This window comes from Stigmatopora nigra, chromosome 9 (assembly GCF_051989575.1).
Source record: "Stigmatopora nigra isolate UIUO_SnigA chromosome 9, RoL_Snig_1.1, whole genome shotgun sequence".
NCBI classification, from domain to species: Eukaryota; Metazoa; Chordata; class Actinopteri; order Syngnathiformes; family Syngnathidae; genus Stigmatopora; species Stigmatopora nigra.
In genome coordinates, this window is record NC_135516.1 from 14,997,283 (window position 1) to 15,010,128 (window position 12,846).

General features: G+C 45.3%; 2 protein-coding genes across 7 annotated transcripts; one reads left to right on the forward strand and one right to left on the reverse strand.

Annotated features, from left to right (window-relative positions):
- Positions 1-111: 111 nt before the first annotated feature.
- Positions 112-5,470, forward strand: LOC144201926 (uncharacterized). 4 transcript variants are annotated; one of them, XM_077724773.1, is made up of 11 exons: positions 112-330; positions 1,261-1,366; positions 1,594-1,755; positions 1,843-2,040; positions 2,115-2,273; positions 2,488-2,568; positions 2,673-2,796; positions 2,918-2,962; positions 3,060-3,434; positions 3,526-4,817; positions 5,010-5,470. In XM_077724773.1, the coding sequence occupies exons 1-11, from the start codon at positions 275-277 to the stop codon at positions 5,055-5,057; spliced, it is 2,646 nt and encodes an 881-aa protein (XP_077580899.1). In that variant the 5' UTR covers positions 112-274; the 3' UTR covers positions 5,058-5,470. The 4 variants fall into 4 exon arrangements, with proteins under 4 accessions (XP_077580899.1, XP_077580900.1, XP_077580897.1 ...); XM_077724774.1 differs by having other exon boundaries at positions 1,261-1,339; XM_077724771.1 differs by lacking the exon at positions 112-330 and having other exon boundaries at positions 1,030-1,366.
- Positions 5,471-6,520: 1,050 nt separating this feature from the next.
- On the reverse strand, positions 6,521-11,748 carry LOC144201930 (tissue factor-like). Of its 3 annotated transcripts, none has more exons than XM_077724780.1 (8): positions 11,653-11,748; positions 11,088-11,199; positions 9,025-9,136; positions 8,464-8,556; positions 8,287-8,390; positions 7,631-7,809; positions 7,315-7,480; positions 6,521-7,205 (listed from the first exon to the last, which is right to left on the reverse strand). In XM_077724780.1, exons 2-8 carry the CDS (start codon positions 11,101-11,103, stop codon positions 7,066-7,068), a joined length of 810 nt encoding a protein of 269 aa, XP_077580906.1. In that variant the 5' UTR covers positions 11,104-11,199; positions 11,653-11,748; the 3' UTR covers positions 6,521-7,065. The 3 variants fall into 3 exon arrangements, with proteins under 3 accessions (XP_077580906.1, XP_077580907.1, XP_077580905.1); XM_077724781.1 differs by lacking the exon at positions 11,653-11,748 and adding an exon at positions 11,449-11,551; XM_077724779.1 differs by lacking the exons at positions 11,088-11,199; positions 11,653-11,748 and adding an exon at positions 10,082-10,269.
- Between the last annotated feature and the right edge of the window lie 1,098 nt (positions 11,749-12,846).

The following is a 12,846-nucleotide window of genomic DNA, read 5'->3' on the forward strand; positions in this document are numbered from 1 at the left end:
CAATTCAGCTTTGAGCTCTGCCCGGCCTTTCAACCACCTGCCTTTATTTTGAAGGTCTAGAAAGGATGTTGGCATTTTTCCTCCCCCCCTGGTGGGCTTGTCCCGTCTCAGTCTCGCCCTGTCTCGTCCTGCCGTCGCTTCCGAGGAGATTGGAGTGGCAGTGGAAGCACTGAGCGTTTCTTTGGGGGGTCTTAAGGGGGGCCTTTTTTTGTAGCCCATCTTTGCAGTTGAAGGCAAGCGACACTCGGAAGATGAAAGCAAGAGGACTGCAGTAATGATGCGTTTCCTTCTGGATTGCCTGAGGACATCGAGAAACCCCAAGGATGAAGGGTGGGTACGCCAACTCTCCCCTGTCTAATGACGTGAATGTGACGTCATTTAGATTGGATTTAGGGTGTTTATTTTTTTTTCTCATTGGCACATTGCAGTCAACGAATTGAGCTACGTTCAGATTTTTTCTGTTTTGCTGTCACTAGACAGTTTATTTTTTGTTTTGTTTCAGGGGTGTAACTAAAAATACTACATAGTACAAAATATACTGTGCATATAGATATGTAAATATAGAGATATTGTAGTGGACTTCTATTTCTGTATCATAGCCCTTAACTCATTCACTGCCATTTCAGCGCAATACAAAAAAATAAACAAGTACTAATTAAAAAGAGACAATTTTTTTCCCATCTAAAAACAATATTGGACCACTTTTTTATTCACGCAATCAGGTCTCGAGTGAATGATGATGCCGAACGTCCTAGCCAAAATATCATCTTAAATCCATTTCAAATACAACCGTCTTTCAATTTAATACCAAGAATACTGTCAAAAAGACCCCACTGTGGCTTTTAACTTCAATTAACGAGCCAACCTACTGCGAGGGGGCGATAAGAATAAGACGGATTGGCAATGAAGGCAATGACGAAGGCAAAAGCTCCGCCCACTCGAGGCGGGCCATTCCCCCCGCCCCGCCCCGCCCTGGCCTCCTCACATTGACGCAGTGTGTCTTGGTGGGAGGCTCGCTCGCTCGCTCGCTCGCTCGCTCACTCACTCTCGCTCGTGCTCGCTGGTGACTCCGCCCCCCTCTGCGGCGTCGCCACTGCCAGCCATGGAGGAACCAGCGCTTCTGCGGGAGAACAAGGAGGGCTCGTGGGAAGGAGATGTCACCGCCGATAAGGGGGTCAAGACGGCCGCCGACTGGAAGAAGGAACGCTCCATTTCGTCCCTCCTCAAACATTCATGCCTCCTGTGCTGGTCGTCTCGCAGGGACGCCGGCGGCGACGTGCTGGTGGCGGCGACGGCCCAAACGGACCACCGGCTCACGGGCAAGGCATCCGAGATCAGAGTAAGAAGACCGCAGCATCTTGCGCTGGTGTGTTGTGTATGTGTGTCTTGTGTCCGTGTGTCCGTGCAAGCGCGTGCATGTCTATCTCTTGCTCATTTTCTCGCCTCCTTCTTCTTTCGTCACTTGATTTCCCATGATGCTCTCTCCTCGGGCCATGCTCCTGCCTTTTTTTGTTTGTTTTGTTTTAAATGGCGTGTGAATACGGTCGGAATGGGTCAAGTGGGTTTTTTTTAACCACGCCCCCCCCCCACCAGGAACTGGAAAACGCGGTGACGGTGGAGAACCTGGAACTGCAGGAGCAGCAGTCGGACCGGGACGACTTGGAGGAGACGCTCGTCAAATTAGATCAGCAGAAGGAGAAGCTGGTTCAGCAAATTAAAGTCACCCGGCAGTTGTGCTATGAGGAAAGCCAACAGGTTGGTCTCATTTGGTTTTGAATCCGAGTGATTAGCAAGTCGGGCTCAAGGTTGTTGATTTGTTTTTTTTTATTTTTGTTTTTGTAGATCCTTTCCTTGCAGGCGGAAGAGGTGAAGCGAGAGAGCCAGGTGGAAGAGTACGAGCAAGAGCTGGCCAGAGCTCGCTGGAAGCTGAGGAAGCTCAAGGAGGAGGTCAAAGCCGCCAAGAAGAAGCTGGACCAGGCCGGGGAGAGGAACTGTCCCCTCCAGGACTCCATTCGGAAATCCTACGAAGAAATCTTGCAGGTACCAAATTAAAAGAAGAAATGGCCGCCATTTTCCAAATAAGTTGACCCACGCCGCCACCGTCGTCCACGCAGGAAGAGCACGCGCTCTCTTCCGTGTCGGGGGGCGCCGTGACCCCGGACAGCCAACTGGACGGTTCCACGTCCCCCGCCGACACCACCGAGGACGAAGCGCTTCCCGTCAGGCCGTGGGGGCGGAGCCAATCGCTGCCGGCGTACGCCGATCTCATCATGGTACCAAAGCGCCGTGTGTTGAAACAATGACAAAAAAAGGACTTATCTGTGATATTATGGTGTAAAAACGTGGACTGTATCATTCTAAAACAAGGAAAATTTGGCCAAAAAATAACAAAAACGCCATTAAACACGTGATCATTACAATGTAAATGATGAAATGTTGATCTCATTTTGCATAATATTGATATGTCCGTTTTTTGTTTGTCTCCAGGTTGCCAACAGCGCCCCCTTCTGTAACAATCTGGCAGATACCAGAGAAGAGGTGGACGACAGCAGCAGCAGTTCACCAAAGGTCACTTTTGACTTGTAATTGTTTGCTCGATAATTGAATAAATATGAAGAATAGCCTGGATTTTTTCTGTAATAAATATATTTTTTCCCAAAAACTATCTCCAGATGGACGGATCCAACATGGACGACGATCCAGAGGAGGATGAAGAAGATGTCCCCAAGGGGGAGCCTCTTCTCCACAAACTGGACTTTTACCAAGATGACCCTTTTGCACGTTGTGAGATTGGACGTACGTTCATTTCCTTTTCTTGCTTTCCGCCATTTTTAATTTGGGAAAAACATATTAGGTTTTTAAAAAAATCATCATCATCATATTTTCATTTTCTGAATTTTTTTCCCCTCATTTCCAGATGACCTTTTTGACGAAGACCTCTTCCCCAAAACCGACTCCTCAGGCAAGTGGTCCCCTCCTCCCGGGTCGTGTGCCGCGGTAGTTAGTAAAAGTCCCTTTTTGTCCGCTCACGGCGCCGCTTTCCGATTGGCCAATTTCAGACGGCTTCACGTCCGACCCTTTCAAAGGCAGCGACCCCTTCGCGGCCGACATCTTGTTCCCCCGGACCGAGGCCGAGGAAGCCGACGCCCAAAAGAAAGCCTCCACCGGCACGCAGTGCTTCGAGTCGGAGTTTCCCGAAGAAGGAGATGGCGGAGAGGATGCGGGGCGGGGCTTCCAGCCCATCCAGAGTTCCTCCGAGGACCTGGGCCCCGAGCCCGTCCCGGCCTGGCGTTGTCGGGGACAGTATTCCGTGGAATCCGACCCCAACGGCTACGAATTGGACTTGAGCGCCGTCTCGCCGCCTTCCGACGTGGACGAGCGCGGTTTGGGATCGCCGTCGGCCGGAGGGACGACCGTGGCGGGAATCGCGGAAGGTATTTCTTCTCGTCTCTCTATCTAAGCCGGGAGGGGGGGGCATTTTTTCATGTCTGATCTAAGACCGCTGCATTTTGTTCCCCTTTTTAGAAAAGAACGTCCCCGACGAAGACGACGGCGGTCCGGGAGAAACCGCGGAGTGGATGGAAAGCGACCCGAGGGAAAGTTGGTCGCCGGTGGCGGAGCGTGACGACCCGGACGACCAAGTGCCCGCCCCCGACGCCGGCGAGTGGCCCCAGACCGATTCCGACTTGGACTACGAAGCCGGCGGTCAGTCTTCCTTCGACCCTTACGGCTTCAAACTCAGCCCCGAGCATTCCAGCCACGCCCTCTTGGACCCCGACGAGGAGGAGCCCAGTCCGGAGGCCGTCCATCCGGATCTGCCTTTGGACCCGGAGCTCCTCCCCTCGCCATCCCACTCGCCGGACTTTTACTCCCACCCGTACGAAGGGTCCTCTTCCCACGCGGTCTTGGACTCGGATCCCTACGGCTTCAAACTCAGTCTGGAAGAAGAAGAAAACCGGGAGGTGCCAGAAGAGGCTCCTCCCACGTTTGAAGAGGAGGAGCCAGAAGAATCCGAGAACGACGACGACGATAACAATGGCCAACTGCTGGAACTTCTGCACCACGAGAACCAGGAAGTGCTGGACCCGGGTAGCGACGATGACCAAGAACCCCAGATTGCGTTTTTCAACAGAAGCCAGGAAGGACTAATATTATCACGTCTGACCGAAAGTGAAAACCACCAGTTACTCGACCTCTGCAGTCCGGAGAACCGAGAAGTGCCGGAACCGTGCGAAGAGCGTCCCCGGGAAACGGCGGAATCGTGCCAGAAGCATCATCCGGAAGCCTTGGAATTTTGGAGCTACGCTAACCCCCTGGGTTTGTCCCCGTGGGAAAATCAGGAAGTCTTGGATTCGGACTGCCGCGGCAATCAAGAAGTGCCGGAAAACCGGGAAGTGCTAGTTTCCCCCGACCGACGGGAACGGGAAACGCCCACTCTGGGCCACGCCCCATCCGCCGGATCGCTCCATTCGGACAAGCTGGATCGGCGGGAAGTGGCACAACGTGAAAACGAGGAAGTCCCGGACTGGGAAAACCAGGAAGTGGCCCCCCAGGCCGAAAAGGACCACGGGCGCGACACCAGTTCCGACAGCGACGCGTCTTCGGAAGTGGCCTTCGGATGGGAAGGCCAACAGCGGACTGGCGGCGCCGGGTTCAACGCGCCCACGTCGGACGGCGACCTGGCCTCCGTCTTCGGGGGCGGAGGCTACGTCGGCGTTCCCGACGTGGCGGACGACCTGGAACCCGTGCGCCGTCGACAGGTTGTCCCCGTAGCGGCGCCGTCGAGACCGGTCAGACCTCCCCGGCCTTCCCTCAGGGTGAGTAGCTTTGGACATCTAGTAGAGCTCTCCTCCTAAAACCCATTTTTGCTCCAAATGCTAACTGTGCTAATGTAAACTGAAGCTGAGAAAGCAAGCTAGCATGCTAGCAAATATAGCAAGCTATACTATAATATTACTCCTATATTCTTTGTATCTTTAACGTTTGTGTGTATTTTTTTTTTGTTTTAGATAAAAGACAAGAGTGCGTCCCCAACTCAGGGATTCGACTTGAAATGATCCACTGTTGATGACGGTTGTCGTCCCAGTCGTGAGCCCAAAAATGTACCAGGAAAAAAAACAACAAGACGACCGATCCATCCATTGATTGGTACGTTGAGGGTTCCTTCCTCCCCCGGAAAATGCGGAGAAAATGCTAGAGAAGCCCATTTCATGTCTTTTTCGCCATTTATTTGTTTTGGGTCCAATTTTAGAGCTCGAACAATTTGAAAATCAAAAGTATACACGGGTAGTATTAATGTATGTATTCTCCTGTAGCTAGCTAGCTCAACAGTACAGTAGCCTTCATTTGATCCCCTGCGGCTAATGAGTTAGCTGGTTAGCTAGCTAGCGGGCTAGCGCGTGTGTGCCAGTGACTATGATTGACATTTATTGACCCTTTAGCTGTGAATTTGAGTGAGAATGAGTCGCAGGCTAATAGGCATTAGCAGCCAGTACAAACTCTAGTACGTGACTAAAACGTACTACGACGTTCAAATCAAAGTACGTTAAAAGTTAGTTGGCAAAAAGGGTGACTTTTTGGTGCTAGCCACTTTTCAAGTGTCCGATGACAAAAAAAGGCTGCTTTGTAGCACTCGAGATCGAATTTCAAAAGAATTCATTCTACGTATACTTCATTTGAACTCGCATGAAGTACACCAGGCTCAAAGTATTTGTGCAATATGGTATAATAATATATCAAGTTCAACCCTGAAGTGAATACTGCCAAGTTAACGGCTTGAAAATGTATTTTTTCCGAAACCAACGTTGTGTCTTGTCATACTGGTTCGTGTAGGCCGCCCGGTCAAACCATGTACTTGGTACATGTGTGTGTATATATTGTAGTAGTGTTCAAGTATTCGTCCATGGCTCGACATCCCATTCCTCAAATTTGGAACATTTTCAAAGGGTTAAAGCACGATGCCTTGCAAATGTTTAACAGACTGCTAAGATTTCATCTCAAATGTCAGGCTTTTTTTGATCGATAATAAAGAAATGAGTTGCATTTTTCAATGGTTAACTCACCATCAATGACTTTTTCACTCACAAGGAGTTGGAAAATGTCTTGCATGCTTTGAATAATTGACTTCCAATTGATCTTGCTTGAGTTAACTTGCTATTAATTGCAGTCGACTCCCAATTAACATCAAAACAAAGCTTTTTAACATTGAACTGGCGCTGAATCACACTTTTGATTAAATAGAGAACAAATGTTTCCCCCTATTTATTTTATTTTTTTGTGAACAATGCATGATAAGAAGTATGTGCTAGATAGAGCCGATGTAAACATGTAGTCCCTGGCTATTTGTCTGCTTATGTACGTACGTAGCACTGACTGTATCTGGGAACAGAACGCATCCGGCGTATCGTCCATTTGTTTTGCTTCTGATATCTGACAAAACTTGCCCGTCGTCTATCCCGCATCTGTCACCAAGTCCTTATTAAAATGTTTCAATGGAGCAAAAATTGTCTTCAGAAATGTATTTGTCTGTGTTGCCTTAAAAAAAACATTTTTATTTTGTAAAACACTGGCATGAACATGAATTTTGAATGTGCTACTTTTGATCAACAAAAGCCACTGGCATCTCATAGACAAAAATTGCTTTAGCCTTCTTTTGTTTCCATGACAAATGTGAGAAAATATTGAAATATAGCAAGTCATTTTACACAGGTGAGTACTCACAATGGTGCTAGAATATTTTGAATGTGCGCTCTCTGGTAAAAAAAAATATCGTTGAGAAGAAACTGTTAGTAGTTTTAGCACAGAAATTGACACGTTACCACTTGGAAGGTCAAAAATAAACGTATTTGTGGTACAAACTTCATGTAAAATGTGCACTATAACGGGTAAAAGTTAGCTTTTGCTCGAATTCATCATCCCTCGTTGAGCTCCGAGTCAAGCTAGCCTGCCAGGCTAACGCCGAGTGGATTCTAGCGGCGCTATATCTATATTATAGACGTAGGCCGTGTCCGGAAAAATGCGAGAAAGACCGGCTCCATCTCCGCTGGTTTTTCATAAATGAAAAAGTCACACCACGGCGGACGACTGGTACGTGGTGGGCGAGCGAGCGTTCCTCCGTCTGCAGCACAGGACGGTCACCGTGATGATGACCACCAGGACCACCAACAGGATGAAAAGTCCGCCCATCAGAGCTCCCAGACTCAGCTCTGCAAAAAACAATAGAAATGATTCGGGACAATGTCTCCTTCCAGTTCTTCTACAGTCATACGGTAGGTTTTTTTCCCCGTTTTGGCATTTAGTTTTTATTTCGTGTACCTTGCAGGATGTTGGTCTGTCCAGGGGTGCACTGCTGGATGCTCCAGGCTCCTTGTTGGTGCACTTTAGGTCTGGACGGGATGTAGGCGGCCACCATGAAGCAGTAACTCTGCCCCACGTCCAAGCCGGCCACTTCCCCCGTTTTGGACTTGGTGACAATGTCCCGCTGAAATGAGAAAAATGTGACGAAATGGTCAAGAAATGGGAAAACACAACAGACAGAAAAATGGACAAATGCCTTGTGAGTACAGACGCTATGACAGTTTTGTTCCATTTTTTTTGTATTTTGGATTGTGTGATGATGATGTTTTCTTACTTTTCCCGTACTCCCAGACTTGTAATAGCTGATCTTGTACTGGAGGTCGTTCTTGAGAATATCTCGGATGCTGAGTTGGATTCCGTATTTGTGAAAACTGGTCAGCGGGTCTTCGATGGTCACGCTGACCTTGCCCTCCTCCAGGAGCTCCACCGTAAATTCCGGGGCGCTGATCTCACCTGACAAACAACGGTTCGAAACTTTAAAAACTCAAGGTAACCAAAGTCCGTGGCTTCTAGTACGTCCGAACAGAGCGCTCAAATCTTCTGTCATTGACTACGCCAGTCTTTACCAAACTACTAAATACACATTTGGTATCCAGACTACAAAAATAAGCCAGTGTATTTTGAAAAAAAATGGTTTGGAAAAAAAACAAAATTGCAATTGTTGAGCCTAGAAACATTCGTAATGCGCGGTGTTGTCATTTACGTGTTGTCCCCGAACACACCGCTTGACCTATTGAGTGTTTTGTTAGCGTCGGCTACGGCTAACAGTGGTCGTGTTTCTACCCTCGGTTGCAGACCGTAGAAAAAAAACCCAACAAATGAAGCGTCGTGGTTAAGTTTCTTTTTGCCGCTGTTTGAATCTTTGAAAAAAGTTTGAAAATCCCGTACAAAATCCAAATAAGTGATGTCTCTACCCGGGACCATACTTACTTTGTTGATAGGGATTGAAGGGCGGAGAAAAAGTGTGAGGAAAGTCGTCCGGGTCGTATTCCAGCTGGTCATCGGGTTCCGTTAGAATGTCGGCTGAAAATTCCCTGTCAAAGTAGGACATTTCGTGAGTGACCCCCCCACGGATAGGGTAGGACAAATCAAGTATTGCTTGCGCACCTGTTGGGGGGTTGAAGTTCCTCGGACAGGTCGCACTCCGTCTGGTGCATTTTGATGCAGTTGCTACTGCTGGTCCACTGGTCATCGTGTTCCCTGAAACACAAAATCACATCCTTTTCAGACAAATTTTGACCAGGACACAAATTCAAATGACAGTATGATTTTTTTTCCTGCTATTAATGGACTTTTCTTCCCGATTATTGTGGCCTACATTAACTCATATATTCGAGGAATTAATGTACAATGCTTTACAATGCGTTACAAGCAAATTTGTATGGTTGAGCAAGTTTGTGTGACTTAAAAAAAAGAAAAATAAGCCACATTAATTAACTGAATTTCTGGTGATTCTAGCGGCCTCCAGTGGTAAAAAAGTAGCATTTTGCCTAATGAATACCTTCTGTTGGATAAAAAATCTCCTAAAATTAACATTTTTTTTGTGTAAACTCAAACATGAGATATTTTCAATTTTTTACCCAATTGTGTCCTCATGGTAAATAACATTTGAGCTTAATTGTATCTGTGAATCTGTTGTTGATGTGTTATTAATATTTGCGGACTCACCAAATGTACTGGACACTATAGGAGTAGTTTGACGGGGCCACGGTCCACTTCAGAAGAGTTTTAAAATCCAGAGACACCCAATGGACGTTCTCGGCTTTCGGGATGTCTTCTTCTGTAATGGGAGAGGGAAAATGGATTCATTCATTCATTCATTCTTTCTCTTTGCTCACATCTGCAATGTGTTTAAAAAAATGTCAAGCCATGATGTCAATTGGGAGGGAATTTGGTGACGGTCAAACTCTAAACGGCTGATGTCAGTCCAACAAATTGCTAAACATTGATTCATGATGATGACGACGGAAAGCATGACACACCAAACCAAAACCTCAATTCTCATCTACCGTATTGTCAGGACTATAAGGCGCACCCTCAATGTATGACACATTTGATTTTTTTTTAGTACAATGCTTTTGCAATGTCATGAAGATGACTGACACAACCGCAATTCAGACATTTTCAACACTGATCTTTGTTTTCCCAGATGACATCAAGTGTGCTGTTTCAATGAAAAATGATGGGATGGATGTCATCATGTATCTATGCGTCATCATTCCTTGGAGCGTCATCATGAAAACCTCTTTTTTGAAACTCATTCATGAATAGCCTCACGCTTTCCCGTAAGTACACTCTAAATCAATCAAAATGTGCCGGAAGATATTTTTGGTTGAATCTAAATTTGAAACAATCCTAAAAAAATGGTGCAAAATTCCTCTATTATTTAGCAAAATAAATAACGAGTCATCATTTTTTCTAAAAGGGCAAAAACTCCTATTGGAACATGTCAAAATAAAGGAATAAATCTTGGCTGGTAGGCGTAGGACTGGCAGTAAAGGACGTCCAAGTCAAAAGTTCACCGGCGCATTTGCCGCCGCCGCCGCCCGCAGCAGCCAACAATCTCCCCGACAAAATCCAAGTAAAAGCAAACAGATTTCACCAGAAGCCAGCAAACAAAACCCGGCTCTGGTGCATTTTTTGTGCCCTCCGGATTAGCCAAAGGAATGTCAATGAGAAGCACATGAGGACCGAGCCAAAAAAAGTCCAAATGGAGACTGTTTACCTGCATTGGCCATCATCCAAGAAGCCACGGAGACGGCCAGATAAAAAATCTTTTTCAGCCAAACCATGTCGCAACACGTGAAATTCCTTCGAGCTCCGATGCTAAGAAAGCGCAAAAAAAAAGTCTATTGTCTTTCCACGCCAGTCTTCTACAGAGTGTGGGATCACCATTTGGGGTGACTGAGGGGTCCGCTCAAGGGTTGAGGCCCCTCCCCTCGGCTCACTGATCCCTCCCACACGCCTGCTCACCATTAAAACATTCCCATAAAAGTTCTCTAAACACAAAACAGCCCACCCTTTACCTTCATCTGCCATCGCAAAAAATACAAGAATCGGCACGTAAAAGTCGGCGCCTTGACGTAAAAAAAAAACAACCCCCCAAAAAATGGTGTCGTCTCAGAATGGAAAGTACTTTGAGTACGTGTTACCATGACGACGACACATGGGCTCTGTTCCAAATGGTGAGCTGGGCATTCTTTTAAGGAAAGTTTCAAAAGATGGTCACGTTAGGGGATGACTTCAATGTTTATTTAACATGACATATATGATGAGGTTTTCCAAAAATAATATGGCTAGTCTACCTAGTAAATTGAGAAAAAAAATGGAGAGCCTAATCTAGTGCACCTAAAATGTATCAAACCTGAAAATGAAATGATATACAAATGGGAAGAACACTTGAAAATGCGAGAGGAAGTGTGCACTAAGCTGATTTTTAGCCATGCAGAGAAGGTCATTTTTTTTCCCATCCGTGAACTCAAGTGGACGGACTCACTCGGGACCCCCCCGGGAGCGACGAAGAGGAATGCGGGGCTAAAAGAGACCAATCCACGTCACGCACAACTGCTCAAGTCCAATTTTCTGGAATTTGGCGAGGCTCTTTTTCGTCATTATTTATCAGAATTAAGGAGTCAACATCTGGAACCCATTTGGACAGACCATCATTGAGCAAATATGAGGGTGTGGGAGGAACGAGATGTGTTTTAGTGGGGCATTCATTGCACACCTACCGTATTTTGTTGACATTTATCCACTCTTCACTTGTTGACGTCCATCCATTTGAACTCGGGTTTGTTCATTTTCTGCCAGATCTCCCATAACAAATGGATGGGTCGTCTAGTGCTGTCATGGGCAAACAATGACATAATTATTACAAATACTTTAAATAGTTCAAATGGAACGTCATCCCCAGCCTATTTATTTGCTATCATTTAGGTCGTGAAGAAGTAAAACAACAAAAACGACTATTACATTAATGGTATGTTACTTACATAGAACTACTAATGAACAGACATGATAGCGATTGCTTATAAACACAATAGTAACGCATTATACCCGCATAATGACAATAAAAGCATTGAATTCGATTACCCTTTTTAAATTGAGTGCTGTTCTCCGTGTGACGTCACCGCCGAGTTTATGTTAGCCATGCTAATGAGCTAAGCAACGTACCCTGTAGCATTGGTGCCCCCTCAAGTTTAACTTCATGAATTATGTTTCATTGCTTTGAAGAAAATAAATACATATTTGCCGTTCTTTATATTTTGAGGATTCGACAAAAAGAAACGTACAAACCTCTGTTATTTTTTCTTTTCTTCCAGAGGATTCATAACCGAAACGGTCGCCGTTTTATTTACAAAAGTGATTTGCTAGCATAAAAAAGTGTGTCGCACATTATGACGCAAATCTCGCGTGACAGTAATGTTGACAATTAATATTTATTTGACGCATTCTTACAGCATAGGGAAACGTTAATAATCATTGTCCTTCTATATAAACCACATTAAAAGAAAAAAATATCTCCCTCATTTTGCAACTTTTTTTCAGATCAAGGTAGAAACTAAGGCAAACTACGGCCCGCGGGCCACATACGACCGGTTAGGCTTTTTAATCCGGCTCGCCGACGTTGTCCAAATGTTTTTATTTTTATTCTTTATTATTATTATTAATATTTTTACCCCAAGATGGCACCGTCACACAGAAGCCAGTGGCAGTAGCTCTATCCACTCTTATTTGTTTTTCGTGTTTTACAGCTCCTCTATCTTTTTTTAAATGACATTTAAATATTTCTTAATACATTCCTTTTGATTTGACTTCGTACGTTATAGATTTACTACGTTGATACTGTCCATTTTCTGGCCTTGAACGAGTTAACGTGTTTGTAGAGCAGTTGGAAGGAAAGCAAGCAATCGTTGGAGTGAGCCCACAGTAACCTGATCTCAATGTTATGATGAAAGTGGGGCTCATCCAAAGCATTGCTGCCTCTTTCTACTTTCAACAGCAAACATCTGTTGCACTAAAGTCTCATTGTTTCATGTATCATGGACAAATGTCTTTCCAAGCGTGGGAAAGCATGCGACTGAGCCAACATCCGGCATTGGAATTTATTCACTTGTTTCGTAATACATATAAATAAATAAAAATGTTATTTGGAGGTGCACTTCTGCATATGGTTGTACTTTTCCACATTTTAAACCCATCTTGTAAATATTTGATGTTTTTTTTATTCCCGTCTATAAAATGAGATGTAAGCAATGGAAATCAAAGTTTACATTTAAAAACAACTTCGTTCAGTTTGTATTGGCAGTAATACAAAAAGTTAGGGTTAATAAAGAGTGAAATGCAATGTGCACTTTGATCTTTAGAGGGCACTAGAAACCCTGTGAAAAGCTACCCACAGTGAATCCTACTTATTAAACTATCTCTTAAAATAGGAACTAACGTACATTCAGAAGTAAAGCAATAACGACTGAATAATACGACAAATAA